Source organism: Elephas maximus, chromosome 4 (assembly GCF_024166365.1).
Source record: "Elephas maximus indicus isolate mEleMax1 chromosome 4, mEleMax1 primary haplotype, whole genome shotgun sequence".
Lineage (NCBI taxonomy): Eukaryota > Metazoa > Chordata > Mammalia > Proboscidea > Elephantidae > Elephas > Elephas maximus.
In genome coordinates, this window is record NC_064822.1 from 58592874 (window position 1) to 58614954 (window position 22081).

Sequence of the window (22081 nt, forward strand, 5' to 3'; positions counted from 1 at the left end):
AGTCATGTATAGTGGTACCCAGGGAGATGAGGGCCTGGAGAGACACTGTATGTGCCCTAAAGATACCTACTGGGGAATGTGAACTTTGAGTAGAATGTGGGTGGAGATTTGATTGACCCAGAAAAGCCCAGAGGCAAATCCAGCCTTGGAGTGTGACCTCTGCTAGGCCAGCTCTTCCAGGTGGGGGACTGAGGACACAGGGCTCCTACCCCCTGTGACCCCTTCCTCTTCTGTTCTCACCTCAGGCCACCTTCCTCTTCTCCCTGGTCAAGTACACGCCGTTGACTTACAACAAGAAGTACACGTACCCGTGGTGGGGTGATGCCCTGGGCTGGCTCCTAGCTCTGTCCTCCATGGTTTGCATTCCTGCGTGGAGCTTCTACAAACTCAGTACCCTCAATGGCTCCTTCAGAGAGGTAGGGAGTTAGTAGGGAGGAAAGCAGTCAAAAGGGGAAGGAACCCTATCAGAAGAGGTAAGATCCCTTGATGGTAGGTGGGCTGCCTACCAAGGGTAGAAGCTGGTACAGAAAGGGGCCGTTGAACCTTGTGTGGGTGTTAGGGGGGATAGAGTCCTCAACCATCAACTATCTGTCAGTTTGTCATACTGTGGTGGCTTGCATGTTGCTGGGAGCTATGCCACTGGTATTTCAAATACCAGCAGGTTCACCCATGATGGACAGGTTCCGGAGGAGCTTCTAGACTAAGACAGATTAAGAGGAAAGGCCTGGCTATCTACTTCTGAAAATTAGTCAATGAAAAACTTATGGATCACGACAGAGTATTGTTCAATATAGTGCTGGAAGATGAGTGCTTTAGACTGGAAGGCACTCAAAATACACAGCGACCACAACAGATTCATGCTCAATGATCACGAAGATGGCATGAAACCAGGCAGTGTTTCATTCTGTTGTACGGGGGTCACCATGAGTTGGAGCTGATTCGATGGCAACTAACAACAATAGCAGAGTGCTCGGAAGTCACAGAAAGAGACTGAGCAGCTCCAAGAATATAGGTGCTCTGGTGGCACAGTGTTTAAGAGCTATGGCTGCTATCCGAAAGGATGGCAGTTCGAATCCACCAGCCACTCCTTGGAAACCGTATGGGGCAGTCCTACTCTGCCCTTTAGAGTCGCTATGAGTCAAATCAACAGGTTCGGTTTGTTTTTTTTGGGTGTGATTATAGGGTTTGCTCTTGGGGGGTATGTTTGTGCAGGGGGAGGCAGGCAGACACTGGAGATGAAGGAAGCTGGCATTCCTGCCCCCATTCCACCTCATAACAGCCACCTGCACTCTCCTTCCAGAGAATACGCCAGCTCGTGTGCCCAGCTGAGGACCTACACCAAAAGAACCAAGCAGGACCCCCTGCTCCTGCCTCACCCAGGACATCACTTCTCAGACTCACAGAACTAGAGCCCCAGTGCTAGGAGGGCAGAGCGTGGTACCCGTGAGCCTGGCTGTGGGCACAGCCGCAGTGGGGAGAGGGTAGAAAAAGCCCCGCTGTGCTTTTCTGCCCCTTACCTGAGATAGCCAAGACAAAAGGGGATACTTTGGAATCTGCCTTCTGAGCTAGAACCTTCCACCCCAACTTCCCTGCTCCAGGGGTGGTTTGAACAGATATGAAACTCCAGTACCAAGAGCATCTCTTTGAGATGGGCCTTCAGAATCCGGGTGAGGGCTGGTGGGTAGGTGAGAGCTTTGTCAGCCTCGGGGCCCTCCTACCCTTCATTCCATTAAATCCACATTCTTCTCACAACTGCTAACAGGTCTGCCTGGTTTCTGCCTCTCTGCCCTGCTTCCTCGACCACCTCCCCACTTTAAAGCTGTGACTTCAGGACCCTGTCTCCTTCCCACCTTTCCTTCCCTCACAGAGTTCTCCTTGTCAACCATGTAGGAGAAGTGATTGCAATGGGGAGATGGGTGATGGGGCCAAGCTGGGATCCTCCACCACCAGACACTTGTACCAGAGAAGGCTACCCCATCTTTCTCCCGGCTTCCCCCAAAGCCCCTTGCCTGCCTCTTTGCTCTGTGGAATAAGAAAGGAAATTGGGGGAAAAATAAGGAGGAGACCTGCGCCCTAGCTAGAGGAAAAGAAGAGGAAAGACTGGTTGTGGCTTTTTCCTGTCACATTTCCCTTGCCATGTCGTTGCCTGCCTGCCCCCCTTACCAAGACTGTGCCTGTGTGTGCCCACCTAGGGCAGGTTGCTGGGTGCACCAGAGAGGGCTGGGTAGGTGTGATGCCTTGGGAGAGCAGAGTACTACCTGAACTTGGCCAGCAGAGGGACCCTGCTTCCTCAGGATCACCTCACTGGTTTTTGTCTGCTTTTTTTTAAGAGGCTAGGGGAAACTTTTTTTTTTTTTTTTAGGGGAAACCCTGGTGGTGTAGTGGTTAAGTGCTATGGCTGCTAACCAAAAGCTCAGCAGTATGATTCGACCGCAGCGGGGTCCAGGGTTTAAGAGGCTAGGAGACACCGGATGCTGTCACTACCGACCATGGCCACAAGGGGGTGGCACTGCTGCGGCCATGGTTCATCACAGCCATGGCCTGAGATGTAGATGTGAGCTCTTAAGGTTGGGTTGCACCAGGATCCAGGTGGAAGGCAGACCCTGTCCCATCTTGGGGTCAACGGGCATGGCCTTGGTCCCAGAGGACCTCACTGGTGTGCCTCCACAGCCTTTCATCTGAGCTGGGGTGTGGAACTGGGGCACATAGATCTTGGTATGTTTATGTGTGTGTTTGTGTAAGTTACTGAACACAGACACAGCTGCATTTCTCCCTGACTGAGTCCCTGGGTGGTGCACTCAGCTGTTAACCAAAGGGTTGGAGGGTTGAGTCCACTCAGAGGTACCTCAGAAGAAAGGCCTGGCAACCTACTTTAGAAGATTCAGCCATTGAAAGCCCTATGGAGCACAGCTCTACTCTGACACACATGGGGTTGCCATGAGTCAGAATCAACACAATGACAACTGGTTGTCTGTGTCCCCACCTCTCTCCAGATGGCTCTTCCAGGGCCAGTCTGGATGAGAGAGCATTCTGTGATTCTTAGGGCTGGGGCAAGAGCTGCAGTATTTATTTTTTGTTCCTCTTGGGAAAGTTTATAAAAATTAATGACATCAGCCCTACTGTGTGTTGACCTCGGCCACCCCTTCTTGGAGAATGACTGGCTGGCCATTCCCCAAGTGTGCCAGGCACAATTAACAGGAGATATAAATCTGCCAGAGAAACATACTGAAACTCGAGATATCACATAACTGGCACCTCCATGCATCCGTCAATATTTCCAGAACACTGACTATGTGGTACTGTGCTGTGTTCCTGACACAGTGATGAGTAAAAACAGATCCACTTAAACAAGAAATGGTGACAAGTGATATGAAAGAAAAGAGCGAAGTGCCATGAGAAACAATAACTAGAGCTTGAGAAGGAACTGGATGATTTAGGTTAGATGGTCTAGAAGGCTTTCTGAGGATACCTGTCTCTCTATCCATCCATCTGATCACGGTTGCAAAAATTGGCTGATTCCAGGAAAATTCAGTAGGCAATTCAATAATGATAATTCAGTTGCTACTAGGAGATTCACTCACAGTGGAATATAGTGGGAAAATAACCTACTGACATAAGGATCAGGAGGTATGGGTTCTAGTCCTGACCTGCCTCTAACTTCTAACTTGCTGGGTGTCCTATGGGAGTTACCTGGAATTCAGGTTCTTCATTTTTCAGATGGAGATAATAGCATGCACCCCACCTACTACACAGGTTTGCTATAGGGTTTAGATGAGGTGATGGGTGTGAGAGCCCTTTCAGATACTTGGTGCCAAACAGTATGAGGTCATTGAGCCACTTGGGGAGACGATGAGGGGGGTTGTTCTAACAATCTAGATGGGGCTGACACACCAAGATGTGGAAAATACCACTTGCCCAGGTCAGGGCCAGGAAGGGGAGCAGGGGTACCTGGACTTGGCTTTAGCCAAGAGAGTTGAAAGTCTGGGTGTGTTGAGGGGATACCTGTCCCCTCTGTTTTCCCTGCTTGGAAGGGCAGATACCGAATCCTGCCACTGTCTGGGAAAAACACAAAAGGAAGAGGAGCCTCTCTTGTCTGCAGCCACACCTATTGGAGAAGAAAGGCAGTGGAAGAAAGGCAGGTGGGGAGAGCCTTGGGGCAAGTGAGAGCTGAACAGAGAGAGCAAGTGCACAGTTAACTGTGGGGAGTTAAAAGCTGCAGCCCATGGTGGTAGGGAAGCACTGGTAGGCACTGAGGCTACTAGGCTGCCTTGGGACCTCAGACCTCAGACCTTGCATACTTGGACATACACCCAGGCCTCAGATCTGTACATGTGCACACACATACGTACATGCACCCATATACGCATGTGTACACACATGTGTGCACATACTCACACATAGTCCCTCATTTATCTGAGCACATGTGCACAAATTCAGAGACACCACAGCCAGCCAAGCACACTCCTTTACAAAGATTTGCAGACCTAGCTTTGATCCTGGCCCCCTTACTGGCTGTGTGACCTTGGGCAAGTTAGCTTCTCTGATCCTTAGTGTTCTCCTCTATAAAATGGGAATGATAATGCTTACACCACAGTGCTGTTGGAGACCAGTAAAGGGTTTAGGGAGAGCTGCCCTGGGGACAAATCCAAGCAAATTCATCCTATTTCCATGGCCCCAGCCCCACCACCTTGGGTTGTCAGTGAAGCAGAAAAGCCCAGGCGGAATTTAGAGACATCCTTGCTGTCCCCTGGCTTTCCCAGCCCCAGGCATTAGGTTGCAGTAGAGAGGCTGGCAGCTCCTTTTGGGGAACTCAAACTCCACTCTCTGGGTCTCTTCCTGGAGTCTCCTATAGGAGTCTCCGGGTGGTACAAACGGTTAATGCCCTTGGCTGCTAACTGAAAGGCTGGAGGTTGAGTCTACCCAGAGATGCCTCGGAAGAAAGCCCTGACGGCCTACTTCCAAAAAGTCAGCCACTGAAAACCCTGTGGAGCACAGTTCTACTCTGGCGCACGTGGAGTTGCCGTTAGTTGGAATCAACTCAATGGCAATCGGTATCCTCCTACAAGGTGAAGGAGAGGTGACAGGTCTTGCTGGACCATGTGCAATTTGAGGACAAGGTCTGTGTGTTGTTCACCACTGTTTCCCCAGGTCCTAACATAAAGTCTGACATATTGTCAGCACTAAGCAAATGCTTCTGGAATGAATGAATGAACAAGGAAATCTACCCTCTTGCCCAGCCTGATTCTCTCCCTCCCCCTCACCTTTATGGAGAAGCTGACCATACCGTATTGTTCTGGAATAGCTGCAGCTGATTAAGCTCATGGACTTTGGTGTCCACTCTGAAATAAGGTCTACGGGTGACACAGGGTGGACTGACATGTAGGGACAGGGCAGACACTGCAATGCAGCTTCCCACAGTCCCAGTCAAGCACAAGGGTAACGGCTGTGAATCCTGGCTGTGGCCATGCCCTGCTCTGACAGAACTGCTCCCCAGCCTGGCTTCTGGTTTCATGGAGGCAAAGGGTCAGAGAACTGAGACTCGGCCTGGATTTCTCTTGATAGGGAACCTCACAGGAGATGCTGAGAGAGGCCCTACAGACGTTGGGTGAGGGTGGTTGATGGAAAACTACAGACTGAGATTCTCACTTCACACCCCAGTCCTGCTGGGGAAGTCCTAAAACCCAGAGGGGATGCACACGTAAAGGGGAATTTCCCTTTCTCTCCACAACTTCCTCTCCTTCCACACCACCTGAAACTGACAAGGCGTCTTCACCATTTAGAAGGCGATGCTGGCTAGTCTGAATGAATGGCTGAGGGACAGCCCTGTGCCCAGCACCATGAGGTTGTGTTCAGGAACGGTGACAAGGACCCTGTTCTGTAGAAACCCACTGGCATGTGGCCCGTGGCACACACATTTATTTAGCAAATACCAGCTCACCACTGGTAGCTGCACGACTATTACAGACGAGACGCAAAGAATCATGAGACTTTCATGGTCTGGGAAACAGTATGCTGCAGTGGGACAAGCAAAGATTTTTGGAACCAGAAGGCCCCGGTTCAAGTCCTAGCCCCGACATTTACCAGCTATATGGCCTTGGGACAAACCACTTAGCTTCTCTTCACCCCAGTTATCTATTTGTAACTAGCTATGTGCCTTAGTGCTGAGAGGGGACCAGAGCATTGTTACTGCTGCCTGGGACCACTCACTCCACCATCCCAACCTCTGTTCAAAGGACTTATCACAAATACAGTGACTCTCCCTTAAAAACAAACAAACAAAAAAAAAACTGAGCCCCTACAATATCCTAAGCAATTTACCGTATTGCCTTTTACCCTCAACAGCAATCCTACAAAGTAGGTATTGTTATCTACCTTTTACAAGTTGGGAAATGGAAGCTCAGACTCTTGCCTGGGTTACACAACCAGTAAACGACAACAGGAGAGTGGTTCAAATTCAGGTCTGTCTGACTGCAAACCTTCATCCTTTCTAGATTATGCCTCTTGAGGTATGCTCTGGGTGACTTCTATAGGAAAATCCCAAGAAAGAGTAGCAGTTGTGAAGGTCCCAGAGTCTTGCCTTGAAGCCACAGAGGGCAGGTACTTGGTGGAAAACTCCAGGGCATGAATCACCCTCCTCCCATGCCCTCGTCAGTGGGGCCAGCTCCCCCTCCCCGAGGTTCTCAGATTCCAGCCTGGGAGTTGGTGAGTCCCACCCTGCTGCTCTGGTAAGAGGGCTGTACCCGTACATCCCATCTGTTCTTTCCTCAGAAGGAGATGGTACTGGGAGGGGGCAAGGTGAGGAGGGGAGAGAGGGAATGGACAAGGAATAAGAGGTGGGAGATGAGGTTGGCATGTGAGTCTCTGAGCCCACTCCCCTGCCCAAGACAGCAGCTCAGCCCAGCTCTGGAGGGGTAACCTTGGGACAGGGAGGGGGAGTACCAGCCTGGAGGGAGGTGGAGGCCACAGTAGGGGCAGGATGGGGGTTGGGGGAATTAGGGACCCAGGACTTGACTTCCTGAGGCTTGATGTTGTAATCTTGGTTCATAAACTTTTGGCCTCAGTCCCTCCTGTTGCTTGTGGCATTCCTCTGCCCTTTCACTTCCCAACATGCCGGCCTGGCAGGAGTACACACAAACATACATAGAGCCAGGTTCCCTCTGTTCATCCCAGGACAATGACTCCAATGGGATTCTGAGCTGGGAAGAACAGGAGGAGGTGTGAAGGTGGAGAACAGTTTCCTTTTCAGGTCCCGTCCCTCTTGACATTCTCGAAGCAGCTTCCCCAGGGCTCTCCTGAGGACCTGATGCTTGGAGCTGAGGGGCTGACCCCAGGAGCCGGACTCGGAACTGAGGTGAGCCAGCAGTGGAGGAGCTGCCTCAGAGGCATTGGAGGAGTTGAATCTGGTAGGAAATGCTTGGTAGAAATGTGTGTGGTCTGGTGGGAAGCAGAGCTAGGCAAACAGAGACCAGAGGAAAATTCTGATGTTTGGGAATCGTAGGACAAGGGATGTCAGCCCAGCTCGTGCCTTACCATCCATAGGATTGGAGTTGCTCAGGGACAAGCCTGTGTGCCAGAAAAGTCCAGAGAGGGGGAGTTGGCCACAGGGAGTGGGTAAAAGGGGTGGTGATAGGCTGAGAAGGGAGGAAGCAGACAGTTCTCAGTGAGGTGGGCAGGAAGAGTGGGCAGGAATAGTGGACAGGAGAAACCTCAGGGCATTCCTGAAGGCTGGTGATGTGCCACTAATGATCCCAGGTGAGGGGCTCCTGCCTGCCCCTGCCAGGCGTGTGCAGAGGACTGGGAGCCAGGGTCTCCCAGATAGAGGAGGCTGCCCTGGCTGGGGCGTGACGGGGAGGCCTGGGTATTGTGCTGAGGAGTCAATGAGGGAGCTGAGGGGAGGCTCCAGAGGCCACCATCCAAGCCAAGCGGGCCACGGGGTGTGAAGGACTGGGGACAACAGTCAGGTTTCAGTGCCATGCACACAGGTATGTGTGTGCAAAGGGACGTGACGGGGAATGGCACCAGTGTGTGTGCGGGAATGGGAATTGGTATGTGGGTGGGGGCTGAGCAAGGGCTGGGATGCCCTGTCCTCCCCGTGTCCAAGGGTAGGCCATTCCTGTGCTGGATCGGGCAGTTAAAGGGGGACCGAGGTGGGATCCCTGCAGCTGTGGGGAGCCGTATTTCTACACTTTTCTGCTCCTCTGCTAGAGTCTGGCCAGCTCCTGCAAACAGAGTTAACTATGGACTTTCCGGTCTCTTGAGGATTTCCTTAATGGGCAGACCAAACCCAGTGTGGGTAGTGGTGTCTTTGCTTCTGAAGGGCACTGATTTATGGTGAAGGCCACCCCATGTCCCCATAACCTGCCCCAGCTTAGCACAGCAGGTGGGCAGCCTGGGGAGGTGATGCTAGAGGCTAGAAAGGCGACAAAGCTGTGGTGGACCCCTGGGCAGGAGGTGGACCGTTGGGCAGGAGGAGATCGCCAGAAGCTGTCTTGACTGTGGACAAGAATGTTGTTCAACTATTCCTAGTAAATGGGTTAGAGGGGAGGAGAACATGGGGGGGTGGGTAGAGTGAGGGTGGCAGGAGGGTGGGGAGCTGTTCTTTTTGGTTTTTAAAAGTAACCCCAAAAGAGAGCTCTATACGTCTGATGTCCTCCAGAACATCTCTTTCCTGAGTCTAACTTAAATCTCCCTTGCTGCATCTTCAGGCTGCTTCCCCTTGGCCTGCCATGGCTCCAGGCCAGCTTTTCTTTTCTCTTCTCTTACTCTTGCTTTTATTCTGCCATTCTGGTTTTTCATTCTTATTGGTAGATTATGCTCCTCCCAACTAGGCTTTTTTTTTTTTTTCCCAACGTATCACATCAGTTCATCAGTTCATGTTCTCTTTTCTCTCCTCCCCCATCCCTGATACAACCTAAATCCTGAGCCCAAACCAGGTTCTATGATTCACTTCCACATCCCCACTCTCCTCTGATTTTCCTCCCTGAGCCTCTCTCTTCCTCCTTCATTGACTTCTTTTCCTCACCAGGTCTCTCCTCCCCCAACTGTTGAGAATACCTTAACCCTGAAATAGTTGCCTCTGGTCTGGGAACAGAAAGGCTTGTATCCTGACCACCCTCTCTGGGACCCTGGGTTTGGGGCTTGGCCTGAGCTGAGCTACCCTCTGGCTTGGCAAAAAAAAAAAAGGCAAGCAAGGGCAATAATCTCTCTTTGTACTTAATGGACCTTGTTTTTATTCCCCCAATGCCCTTGTTAAGGAGCTGTGGTGACACAATGGTTAAAGGTCCATGATTTGAACCCACCAGCAGCTCCGTGAGGGGGAAAAGACCTGGCAATTAGTTTCTGTAGAGATCGCAGCCTTGGAAACCCTATGGGCAGTCCTACTTTGTCCTATATGGTTGCTATGAGTCAGAATTGACTTGAAGGCACACAACGACAAATCCCCTTGTTGAGCAGGGGTCGTTCTCTCTTCCAGGAAGACTTAAAGCCCAGAGTGGAAGTGTGATTTGCCTAAGGTCGCACAGCAAGTTAGAGACCTCACTCCACCATTTACTGTCTTGGTAAGTTTATTCAAACCATTCAAAAATAGTTTTACTGAGCACCTGCTAAGTGCCACTGTTCCTTAATCTCTCTGAGCTTCATTTTTATAACATGGGGCTAAAAAAGAATGAAATTTAATAATGTATGTAAAGATTTGTATGCTTTCAGCACATACAAATGCTAACTTATGCTTATTTGGCTAGGTCTGGTCTAGAAACTTGGGTTTCCCATCTAGTACTTCTTCATCTATGGTTTTTAGTTCATTTATTCATTCAGTTATTTATTTGATAATGATTCAGGGGCCATTGCTCAGGGTGCCCTGACTCCAATTCTGTGGCAACATCAACTTTTGGGTTCAGGTATCACCAACTTTTCTCCTGAGTCCAAGCTCCCCTTTTCTTTCAATCTGTGGCTCCGGTTCTTCAAACCCCACGGGGCCTGGTAGCTCACTACTGACCTGGAGCTCTCTGCCCTTCCCTTCTTCCCCCTCCTTCTCCCTTAAATCTGATGCCCCTGGCTTTTGCCCCCCACTGGGTGCCTCTCTCCTTAGCTCCCTTCTGGGCTGAGCTCACAGTGAAGCCTCTGAGTAAGTCCCAGTATGCGAATTTCACCCTGACATGCTTTCCCATTCCTGGGATAACCTGTACCCTCCAAGTCACCTTCAAAAATTTCCATAACCTCAGATGGCTCCTGCCCACGCCTTTCTAACGGACTTGGGCTGTTGCCTGGGCTAAAAGGACCAACAAATAAACATAGGCTCTTCCTTAATAAAAAGAATCCCTTGTGTTTCTCTAGAGCCTCGGAGGAGCATGGAGTACTTGGTAGACTCTGGTCACTTTGGTTCACCCAATATCCCCCGGAGGTGAGGGGCGGTGAGATGGGTGCTTCCCTCTATCGCCTGGGGCACCTCCTCCTGTCAGCTCACTGGACATAAAGGCAGAGGTGGTCTAGCGGTGTGTTGTTTGTGCGTGTGTGGGAGACGAGGGAAGGCAAACATGGCTAGAGGTATGTGACTGCTGGAATTTATCCCTCGGCAGCTGACAAACAGACAATGAGGCTCTGCTTCTGAGAGGGAGAGTAAAACTGAAGTAACCCCTGACTTTTCTGGAAGTCCAGGGAGCTTCGGGCTCTTTAGGAGGGCTGAGAGTTGGGAAAGGCCGTGGCTTACTGAGATGGGCCTCCCTCCTCTGCGGGGACCACTCTGACTTGGAGATGACCACCACCCAAATGAGACACTCTCTAGTGACCCCTTCTGCCACCAGGGTCCTCCACCTGTTCTCAGGGCAAAGGCAGGCCTGAGAGAAAAAGAACCTGGGTTTCCTTGTAGGCCTGCACTTGACCCTGGTGCCAATCCCTGTCCTAATCTGGCCTTGCTCAGAGGTCGCACCTCCTCCTTCCCTGCCAATCAGATGCCCAGAGCTAGCTGGCTCCCATGTTTACCCTCAGGAAACTGATCATGCAACTGGCCAGGGGAAGACCATGCAGTCACCTCAGCCACACCTGCCCTTTGACCCCCTGTCACTCCTGGAAGCCTTTGATCTCTTCTGGCCCAGAGGCCAGAGGTTGGGCTGGTGCCTCTCACCAGAATGCTGAGGAGCTGGGGCTGACAGGCCGGGTGGGGATGGTGGCTGGCTGGAAAGATAGGAAAGGACTTGAAATAAAAGCCCCAAGCCTAGATTTTAATCCCATTTCTGCTCCTGAATGGCCTTGGCAAGTCACTTCATCCATCAAGCCCTGGATTTTCCCATCCACAAAATGAGGAGACTAAGAGTTGTTCCCTATTTGCTCACAGGGTCCTGAGGCAAAGTGTAACTTTGAATGCAAGTGTCTTTGAGAGCTTGGGAAGAAGAGCAACATTCCAATAGCAACAATCCAAGTAAAGCAAGCAGGGATGGTGGGGGCATGAGCTGGTGTTTTACAGCTCGTTCATTCTCCTCCCACCAGACTTTGCCTCTCTCGCCATCCTGCCCCACCCCCAGCTCTGCGGCCTTCCAGCTCATTGCATGGCTATGGATGGAAAAGTGGCAGCTCATGAGGATGGGGCTCTCATGGACTCCTGGGTCCCTGAGGAGGGACAGAAGTTGGACCACGAAGGGGAGGACCAGGTGAAGGATCGGGGCCAATGGACCAACAAGATGGAGTTTGTGCTCTCGGTGGCCGGGGAGATCATTGGGCTGGGGAATGTCTGGAGGTTTCCCTATCTCTGCTACAAAAATGGAGGTGGTGAGTTCACTTTGAGGTAGGCGTGGTGGGGAGACCTCTGCCCTGACAGTGGGCAGTGCCTACCTGGGCCCTCCTGCCTAAGCAGTATGGTAAAATGGAAGGAAGTTTGGAGTGGAATTAGAAGACTTAAGTCTGAGTTCCAGCTTCACCATTAGCCTCAGTCTTCCCATTTGTGAAACGGGGATGATATCTCACAGGGCTATGGTGAAGATTAAATGAGGCCACAGGTAGAACCAAGGAGTGTGCATTTTTAATAAGCTCATCTGTTACTGTACACAAATGTCAGTTGTTGATAAAATTTATTCTCTCATTGCACTAATATTGCAGGCCTATTATTGTTTTTATTATGTACCACTGTTTTAGGTATAAAACAGAACATATTCTGTGTGTTGTATTATTGGAGGGTGAAAGATTACAGACAAGTAAGTAAAACATGTGGTTATGAGTAGAGTGTCGAGAAGTAAAGCTGGGAAGAGGTGGACGGATTGAACGGAGAGGAGTTTGAAACGTGAAACAGGGTGACCAGGAAAGGTCTCACTGAGAAGGTGACATTTGAGCATGGACCTGAAGGAGATGAAGAAGGATCGAGTTTTGTGGATGGCTATCAGGAAGGAAAGCATTCCAAACAGAGAAGAGCAAGTGCGAAGGCTCTGGGGTGAAAGAGCAATAGGCATGTCTGAGGAACAGTGAGGAGGCAGGTGTGTCCGGAGTGGGATGAGCAAGGGGGAGAAAAGTAGGAGATGAGATCACAGAAGCAATGGCGTCAGATCTCTGGGCTTTCACTCTGAGTGAGATGTAAGCCACTGAAGGATTTTGATTAGAGGAATTGTAAAAATGGTGAGGGGGCAGAGTCTGGCCTCCTCTGCTTCACAAGGGGGAAGGAGAATCACGATCAACAGCCCAAGGCTGATGCCTATGAGGCAAAGGTCAGACATGCCTCCTCTCTCTGCTGTCTTTATCAATTCTGACACCAACCACCCCTCCCACAGCACTGTAGACATCTCTACTGGGTTTGATAATTCATTGCAATGGCCACACAGAACTCAGACAATACTCATGATTACAGGGCTTATTAGGGAAATAACAGGTTACAATTCAGGTTCGGGAATGCTCAGGATATAGTTCTCCCATCAGGACAGCCTCTTTTCAGCTGTGCTCATAGGCACGCCTCTCACTGGCCCCTCAGCCTCTGCCTGCTCCAGCAGGTGTTACAAAGCTCTTTTAACTCTGATGATAAACAGCAGGAGGCACCCTACTCTGCCAGCAAGTATCCTGCCCAAATGTACTTAGCCTTCTTGCTCTGTGGGCTGGGAAGCCCACTACACCATCTCCTGCTGGTCTCTCCTGCCACTGTCTCTCTGCCACTGCTTCTCACCACCTTCAGTGTTACAGCTCTCTGTCTCTCTCTTTCTCTCTCTCCCCTCTCTATCTCTCAGCCTCCTGGTTCCAGGAGCTTCTCAGCCCAGGGATCCCAGGTCCAAAGGACGTGTTCCAATCTTAGCTGTTCTTCTCTGGCGGTGGTGGGATCCTCTCTTTCCCACCTCCGGGATGGCTCATTTCAAGCCCAGTGGGATGGCAAAACTGACCAATCAATCCCCTTGGTGGGCCACAATTACCCTGTTTGCACAGTTACAAGACCATGGCAAGAAAGGCCACACAAAAGCGATCCATCGCATCACAGGAATGATATTATCTTGTCTATAGATATGATTTTAATTTAAAGAAGCATACTTTTATTATTTTTAAGCACTGGTAGTAAAAATTAGCAGTCATGGTGTGAGGGCCAGATTCATTTTAAAAATCATTTTCAATGTTTTTTGGTATACACACAGGGTTGTACAACTATCACCACGGTCTATTTTAGAAAATTTTCACCACTCCAAAAAAGAAACCCTGTACAGTTTAGCAGCCTTTCCCCATTCCACCCACTCCCCCAGCTCCTGGAAACTACTGATCTACTTTCTGTCTCTATAGATTTGCCTATTATGGACATTTCATTAAAATGAAATCATACGATATAGTCTCTTTTGAATGGCCAGGTTCATTTTTGCCTTTTGAATGTACCTTTAGTCTTTTTGCGGAAATGCTGTATGTATTGAAGATATTAGAAACATCCTAGAAAGGTAAAAAGAAGAAACAGTCCTATCTAGAGATAATCATTGCTTAGAAAAATCCTTCTAAGCACTATTTATATTTAATTTGATGAGTATTTATTAAGCATCATTAGATATTTTGCTATGTGTTTTAAAACTTATAGCTATTATTTCAAATGGCTTGAACTGACAACTCCAAAGAGTAAGAAATGGAGTTTCGTTGGGGTGGGGTTGGGGAGCAGGGCTGTGGAGCTGAGACTGGGAGTGGGAGACTGACCCTGGGTCAGTGGATGGGCGGGGGGCAGGAAGCAGTGGTAGAGCTCTTTGTCCTGGGGCCACAATTTCATGGATGTATAGAATGTTAGAGCTGGAGCTAAAGATTACCTCGTCCAACCCTTACTTTCATAGAAGAGGGCAAAGAGGCTCAAAGAGGTCAGTGACTTGCTCAAGAGCACAAAGCTAGTTAGAAACAGGTTCTCCATATTCCCACATCCCTCTCCCTTTCTCATCTGAAAAGGGACTGGAGCAGGGTGAGGGCCCAGGAAACAGGGTATCTTAGTTATCTAGTGCGACTATAACAGAAATACCACAAGTGGATGGCTTTAACAAACAGAAGTTTATTCTCTCACAGTCTAGGAGGCTAGACATCCAAATTCAGGACGCTAGCTCCAGGGGAAGTCTTTATCTGTCAGTTCTGGGGAAAGGTCCTTGTCATCAATTTTTCCCTGGTCTAGGAGCTTCCCAGTGCAGGGACTTGAGTCCAAGGACACGCTCTGCTCCTGGCTTTTCTTGCCTAGTAGTAATGAGGTCCCTCTCCTCTCTACTTGATTCTCTCTTTTATGTCCTATAAGAGACTGACTCAAGATAAAACCTAATCCTGTAGATTGAGTCCTGCCTCATTAACGTAACAGTCTCTAACCCTGCCTCATTAACATCATAGAGGTTAGAATTTACAACACATAGGATAATCACATCAGATACAAAATGGTAGACAATCAAACAATACTGGGAATTGTGGCCTAGCCAAGTTGGCATACATTTTGGGGTGATACAACTCAATTCATAATACAATGTTTCAGGTTCCAGTGCCTACCATGCCTCTGTGCTGCCCAATGGCTTCAGTTACAGCTGTGCCGTCTCTACTGGGGTGAGACAAGCACCTATGATGAAGTGAGATGAACACTGGGCTGAGCCTGGTCATCTGAGAAAGGTGGTGGAAGAGCAGGTGGCATTACACTTATGGTGTAGGGTCTGGACTCATCTCTCTGTGTGCTTCTACCTCTGTCACTTGTGTTCTCACTTTAGCTCTGTCCTAACCTAACTATGTCTTTGCTTCATCTTTAACAACAGTGGTGCAGGAGAGGCGGCTAAATAAGGTCAGGCATCCCAGTCTGGGGTCACTGGTCCCTGGGGGTCTAGGAAGGTAGTTATTAAGGTCTAGGAGTTGGTTGCATTATTTCAAACAACCCTGGTGGATTCAAACTGCTCACCTCTTGGTTAGCAGCCAAGCTCTTAACCACTGTGCCACCAGGGCTCCGTACAGGAAAATTCAGAGTTAAAAAGGATGTTAGGGAATTGGCTGAGAGTTACTGACTTGCTGTGGTTCCCTAGGCTCAGAGGACTCACAGATCCTTCTTTACTCACATTGTTATTGGGAGTGCAAATTGGTCTAAGAGTTTTGGAGGGCAATGTGGAAATGCATGTCAAAGACCTTAAAAAACGAACATACTCTTTGGAGAGTAATTTCTCTCCTGGAAGTTTATACTGAGAACCAGATCAGACAAGGGTACAAGGATGTGGATAAAGATCTTCATTATAGCAATGTTTTTAATGAAATAACAAAAAGTCCAACAGTAAAGTATGGGAGAAATAAGTTAGAATAAATACATGCAATGGTTTACTATGCAGCCTTAAAATGATATAGATATATAATTATTGATATGAAGAGTTCATGATATAAATTTTAAGAAAATGGTTATCAAATAATATATACTAGGTTCTTGGTTTTGTAAAAAAGGAATATATGTGTGTATATAAAAAATGTGGAAGGATATACAACGTTTTCCTTCCTTTCCCTCTGTACTTTTTATTTTCTCCACAAAATAATATGGATTACTTGAGGGGCATGCAATGTTCAAGAGCACAGACTCAGGATCAGATCATCAGGGTTTGTACCTCAGTTTCCTCATCTGCACCTCAGTTTTCACATCTTTAATCTGGCCTCAGTTTTCTTATCTGTAAAATGGGGGTAATAATAGTACCTACCCCATGGGAGGTTGTTTTGTGAGGATTTTGACATTGGAAAGCATTTAGAAGAGTTCCTGGGGCTGAGTACGCACCAAATAAGTGTTAAGCGCTATTAATAAAAAATATATATATATATTTTTTTTATTACTGTGTAATAAATAATCCTCCTGATCCATACGTAAACTTCTGAAGTGAGGTGTATGCTCTAGTGACACCTACTGAAGTGGGCACCCAAGCTTAGAGTTGTCTTCAAATTCCATTTTCTTGTAGTTTGCTCGATATCTGTTAAGCCTGGTCTCTGGTTGGGGCCTGTAGGTCAGTGCCTGATCACAGGGCTGTCTGAAACCCCAGCCCCCGAGAATCTGCCTTGAGCAAAGGGAATGATCTTCTCTGCTGGTAGCCCAATTCAGAAAAGAGCCTGCTGGAGGGAAAAAACCCTCTGGGAAAAAACAAAAACCATCTGCTGCTGAGTCATCTCTAATTCACGGCAACTCCATGTGTATCAGAGTAGAACACTGTTCCACAGGGTTTTCAGTGGCTGGTTTTCAGAAGTAGAGCGCCAGGCCCTTCTTCCAAGGTGCCTCTGGGTGGACTTCCAGTTAGCAGCTGAACTAACTGAGCCACACAGAAGCTCCCTCTGAAAATTATTAGAGGAAAAAGAATTTTTCCAAGGAGGTTTTGTTTGTTTGTTTTTCTCTAAAATGTGCCAAACATGATGATTTAAGTGTATTAACTTATACATAACACATATTTTTGTTCCAAAAATTATAAATTGACTAGACTTGTAAAGCACATTTAGAAAATAAATAGTGCATATACTAAGATTTTCACTCATTTCCCTTCAAAGGTCCGTTCCATCCTGAGTAGGGTTCAGAAACTTTCTACCTCTACTTGTCTAGCCCCCTAACAGTTCACAGATAGGAGGAAGGCTGACTCAGGTCCTTGGGAGGTGTGAGGAAGGAAATTAAAGGTGGTGGGCGGTGGAGGACAGGTCTCTGTGAGAGAGACCCCAGGGCTGAATTGGGAAAGGCTGAAGAAGAGGCTGCGATGTGGCTAAGCTCCTGCCTTACCTGCTGCCTCTCCCTTCTTCCACAGGAGCCTTCTTCATCCCCTACTTCATCTTCTTCTTCTCCTGCGGTATCCCCGTGTTCTTCTTGGAGGTGGCACTGGGCCAATACACCAGCCAAGGGAGCGTCACAGCCTGGAGGAAGATCTGCCCCCTCTTCCAAGGTGGGCATTCTCCCACATCCTTCCTTCCCTAGGTCTTTGCTCCATGCATGGGGCCATCACCTTACCTACACCCCTCCATTGTACCTCATACTCCCTAAGCAACCATGGCCTCATTCATTCATCTACACTCATCAGCTACCGAGTGGGGGTGGGGGGCAGTATAAAGAAGTATAATCAGGGCAGATCCAGGTTTTTTTTTTTTTTTCATTGTGCTTTAAGTGTAAGTTTACAAATCAAGTCAGTCTCTCATACCAAAAAAAAAAAAACAAAAAAAACCTTTCTGTATACTCCTAATTGCTTTCCCCCTAATGAGATAGCACACTCCTTCCCTCCACTCTATTTTCGTGTCCATTCGGCCAGCTTCTGATCCCCTCTGCCTTCTCATTTTCCCTCCAGGCAGGAGTTGCCCATATAGTCTCATGCATCTACTTGATCCCAGAAGCTCATTCTTCACCACTATCATTTTCTATCCCATTGTCCAGCCCAATCCTTGTCTGAAGAGTTGGCTTCGGGAATGGTTTCTGTCCTGGGCCAACAGAAGGTCTGGGGGCCATGACCACCGGGGTCCTTCTAGTCTCAATCAGACCATTAAGTCTGGTCTTTTTATGAGAATTTGGGGTCTGCATTTTTTATCCCACTGCTGTCCTGCTCCCTCAGGGGTTCTCTGTTGTGTTCCCTGTCAGGGCAGTCATTGGTTGTAGCCAGGCACCATCTAGTTCTTCTGGTGTCAGACTGATGTAATCTCTAGTTTATGTGGCCCTTTCTGCCTCTTAGGCTCGTAATTACCTTGTGTCTTTGGTGCTCTTCATTCTCCTTTGGTCCAGGTGGGTTGAGACCAATTGATGCATCTTAGATGGCCGCTTGCTAGCGTTTAAGACCCCAGGTGCCACTCTCCAAAGTGGGATGCATAATGTTTTCTTAATAGATTTTATTATGCCAATTGACTTAGATGTCACCTGAAACCATGGTCCCCAAACCCCCGCCCTGCTACGTTGGCCTTCGAAGCATTCAGTTTACTCAGGAAACTTCTTTGCTTTTGGTTCAGTCCAGTTGTGCTGACCTCGCCTGTCCTGTGTGTTGTCTTTCCCTCCACCTAAACTAGTTCTTATCTACGATCTCATTAGTGAATACCCCTCTCCCCTCTTGTAACCATCAAAGAATATTTTCGTCTCTGTTTAAACTATTTCTCAAGTTCTTGTAATAGTGGTCTTATACAATATTTGCCTAATTGACTAATTTCACTCAGCATAATGCCTTCCAGATTCCTCCATGTTATGAAATGTTTCACAGATTCACCACTGTGCCTAGTATTCCATTGTGTGAATATACCATAATTTATTTATCCATTATCTGTTGATGGGTATCTTGGTTGCTTCCATCTTTTTGCTATTGTAAACAGTGCTGCAATGAACATGGGCATGCATATACCTGTTCTCGTAAAGGCTCTTATTTCTCTAGGACATATTCCAAGCAGTGGGACTTCTGGATCATATGGTAGTTCTATTTCTAGTTTTTCAAGGAAGCACCAAATTGATTTCGAAAGTGGTTGCACCATTTTATATTCCCACCAGCAAGGTATAAGTGTTCCAGTCTCTCCACAATCTCTCCAACATTTATTATTTTGTGTTTTTTGGATTAATGCCAGCCTTGTTGGAGTGAGATGGAATCTCACTGTAGTTTTGGTTTGCATTTCTCTAATGGCTAATGATCATGAGCATTTCCTCATGTGTCTGTGAGCCACCTGAATGTCTTCTTTAGTGAAGTGCCTGTTCGTATCTTTTTGCCCATTTTTTAATTGGGTTATTTGTCTTTTTGTAGTTGAGTTTTTGCAGTATCATGTAGATTTTAGAGATCAAGTGCTGATCAGAAATGTCATAGCTAAAAACTTTTTCCTATTCTGTGGGTAATCTTTTTACTGTTTTGGTGAAGTCTTTGGATGACCATAGGTGTTTGATTTTTAGGAGGTCCCAGTTTTCTAGTTTCTCTTCTGCATTGTTAGTAATGTTTGGTATGTTGTTTATGCCATGTATTAGGGCTCCTAATGTTTTTCCTATTTTTTCTTCCATGATCTTTATTGTTTTAGATTTTATATTTAGGTTTTTGATCCATTTTGAGTTAGTTTTTGTGCATGGTGTGAGATATGGGTCTTGCTTCATTTTTTTGCAAATGGATATCTAGTTATGCCAGCACCATTTGTAAAAAAGACTGTCTTTTCCCCATTTAGCTGACTTTGGGCCTTTATCAAATATCAGCTGCTCATATATGGATGGATTTATGTCTGGATTCTCAATTCTGTTCCATTGGTCTATGTATCTGTTGTTACACCAGTACCAGGCTATTTTGACTACTTTCGTGGTATAATAGGTTCTAAAATCAGATAGAGTGAGGCCTCCCACTTTGTTCTTCTTTTTCAGTAATGCTTTACTTATCTGGGACCTCCTTCCTTTCCATATGATGTTGGTGATTTGTTTCTCCAGCTCATTAAAAAATGTCAGTGGAATCTGGATCAGAATTGCATTGTATCTATAGATCACTTTTGATAGAATAGACATTTTACAATGTTAAGTCTTCCTATCCATGAGCAAGGTATGTTTTTTCCACTTATGTAGGTCTCTTTTGGTTTCTTACAATACTGTCTTATAGTTTTCTTTGTATAGGTCTTTTACATCTCTGGTAAGATTTATTCCTAAGTATTTTTATCTTCTTGGGGGCTACCGTTAATGGTATTGATTTGGTGATTTCCTCTTAGATGTTCTTTTTGTTGGTGTAGTGGAATCCAACTGATTTTTATATGTTTATCTCGTATCCTGATACTCTGCTGAACTCTTCTACTAGTTTCAGTAGTTTTCTTGAGGATTCTTTAGGGTTTTCTGTGTATAAGATCATGTCATCTGCAAATAGAGATACTTTTACTTCTTCCTTGCCAATCTGGATGCCCTTTATTTCTTTATCTAGCCTAATTGCTCTGGCTAGGATCTCCAGCACAATGTTGAATAAGAGTGGTGATAAAGGGCATCCTTGTCTGGTTCCTGATCTCAAGGGGAATGCTTTCAGACTCTCTCCATTTAGGGTGATGTTCGCTGTTGGCTTTGTATAAATGCCCTTTACTATGTTGGGGAATTTTCCTACTATTCCTATTTTGCTGAGAGTTTTTATCATGAATGGGTGTTGAACTTTGTCAAATGCCTTTTCTGTATCAATTGATAAAATCATGTGGTTCTTGTCTTTTGTTTTATTTATATGATGGATTACATTAATTGTTTTTCTAATGTTGAACCATCCCTGCATACCTGAATCCCACTTGGTCATGGTAAATCATTTTTTTTGATATGTTGTTGAATTCTATTGGCTAGAATTTTGTTGTGGATTTTTGCATCTAAGTTCATGAGGGATATAGGTCTGTAATTTGCTTTTTTTGTGGTGTCTTTACCTGATTTTGGTACCAGGGATATGCTGACTTCATAGAATGAGTTTGGGAGTATTCCATCCTTTTCTGTGCTCTGAAATACCTTTAGCAGTAGTGGTGTTAACTCTTCTCTGAAAGTTTGGTAGAATTCTTCAGTGAAGCCATCCAGGCCAAGGCTTTTTTTTGTTGTCGTTGGGAGTTTTTTGATTACCTTTTCAATCTCTTCTTTTGTTATGGGTCTATTTAGTTGTTCTACCTCTGTGTTAGTTTAGGTAGGTAGCGTGTTTCTAGGAATTCATCCATTTCTTCTAGGTTTTCAAATTTGTTAGAATACAATTTTCATAGTAATCTGATATGATTCTTTTAATTTCAGTTGGGTCTGTTGTAATATTGCCCATCTCATTTCTTATTCGCGTTATTTGCTTCCTGTTTTTCTTTTCTCAGTTTGGCCAGTGGTTTATCAATTTTGTTAATTTTTTCAAAGAAGCAGCTTTTGGTCTTGTTAATTCAGATCCAGGTTTTGAGGGACCCAAAGTTATAAAACTTGGAGAGGAGGGCACTCTTGAAGAAAAACAATACAAAACTACAAACACAAAATTAGGTGTGGATCCTTGGAAGGAGTCCCTGCAAGTGAGGAGTCCTGAAGCTTACTTTTCATCAGCTCCTTGGAAAATCTACTGAGTAGATGGCAGTGTCCCAGAGGAGCCTCCAAGGTGTAGGATAATAGTAATGATGATGTTAATGATTAACATCTGTGAAGCCCTTACTATATGCCAGGGCTTATGCTAAGCAATTTACATGTATTTCTTCATCTAATGCTCCAATAACCCCATTTTCTTCACTATATAGATGAGGAAAATAAGGTCATTTACCAGGATTTGAACCCAGATCTACCTGCGCGGAAAGCTCTTTACCTTTCTATTAGGGACAGCTCCTGCCTCTCTTTTTATGGATTTGTTGCCAGTAATGAGAGCAGCTTGGGGTAGCCTTCCCCCAACCACCCCTCTAGTTTGTTACCAGTTTTCTAGGGGCCAGTGGGTCTCCTTGTCCCTGAGGTGTTTCTTGCAGATTTGAAATGGAGAGAGGACTCTTCCCTCATGCCAGTCCCTGAGGAACCCTCTTGGGTTCCCCCAGACAGGGGGCCAAACTGAGCAGGTTGGATAGAGCTGGGCATGGTGGGGGCAACAGCGGCTCCTGCAGAGGATGGGAACACGGCCACTGACTGGAGACAGGGCAAGGCTAGGCTGGTGCTGATGCCTGGAGCCCTGGGGCTCAGCTGACCTCTTAGGGTATCCATGGGACCCCTGTAGGGGCTGCAGTGAGGGGCTAGGCAGTGTGAAGCTTG

The 22081-nt window shown here is 47.0% G+C and overlaps 2 protein-coding genes across 4 annotated transcripts in view; both read left to right on the forward strand.

The window, feature by feature from the left end:
• Positions 1-2327, forward strand: part of SLC6A13 (solute carrier family 6 member 13) — a 67208-nt gene extending 64881 nt beyond the window's left edge. For all 3 annotated transcript variants that reach the window (XM_049882162.1, XM_049882163.1, XM_049882164.1), the window contains 2 exons: positions 246-416; positions 1301-2327. In XM_049882162.1, the coding sequence (XP_049738119.1) occupies positions 246-416; positions 1301-1423 (294 nt within the window). In that variant the 3' untranslated portion in view covers positions 1424-2327. The remainder of the gene's footprint in view (positions 1-245; positions 417-1300) is intronic.
• A 4748-nt stretch (positions 2328-7075) lies between these two features.
• The window catches only part of SLC6A12 (solute carrier family 6 member 12), a 33664-nt gene continuing 18658 nt past the window's right edge, over positions 7076-22081 (forward strand). The window contains exons 1-4 of the mRNA XM_049881483.1: positions 7076-7351; positions 9473-9557; positions 11482-11760; positions 17196-17330. Coding sequence (XP_049737440.1) covers positions 11541-11760; positions 17196-17330 — 355 coding nt within the window. The 5' untranslated portion in view covers positions 7076-7351; positions 9473-9557; positions 11482-11540. The remainder of the gene's footprint in view (positions 7352-9472; positions 9558-11481; positions 11761-17195; positions 17331-22081) is intronic.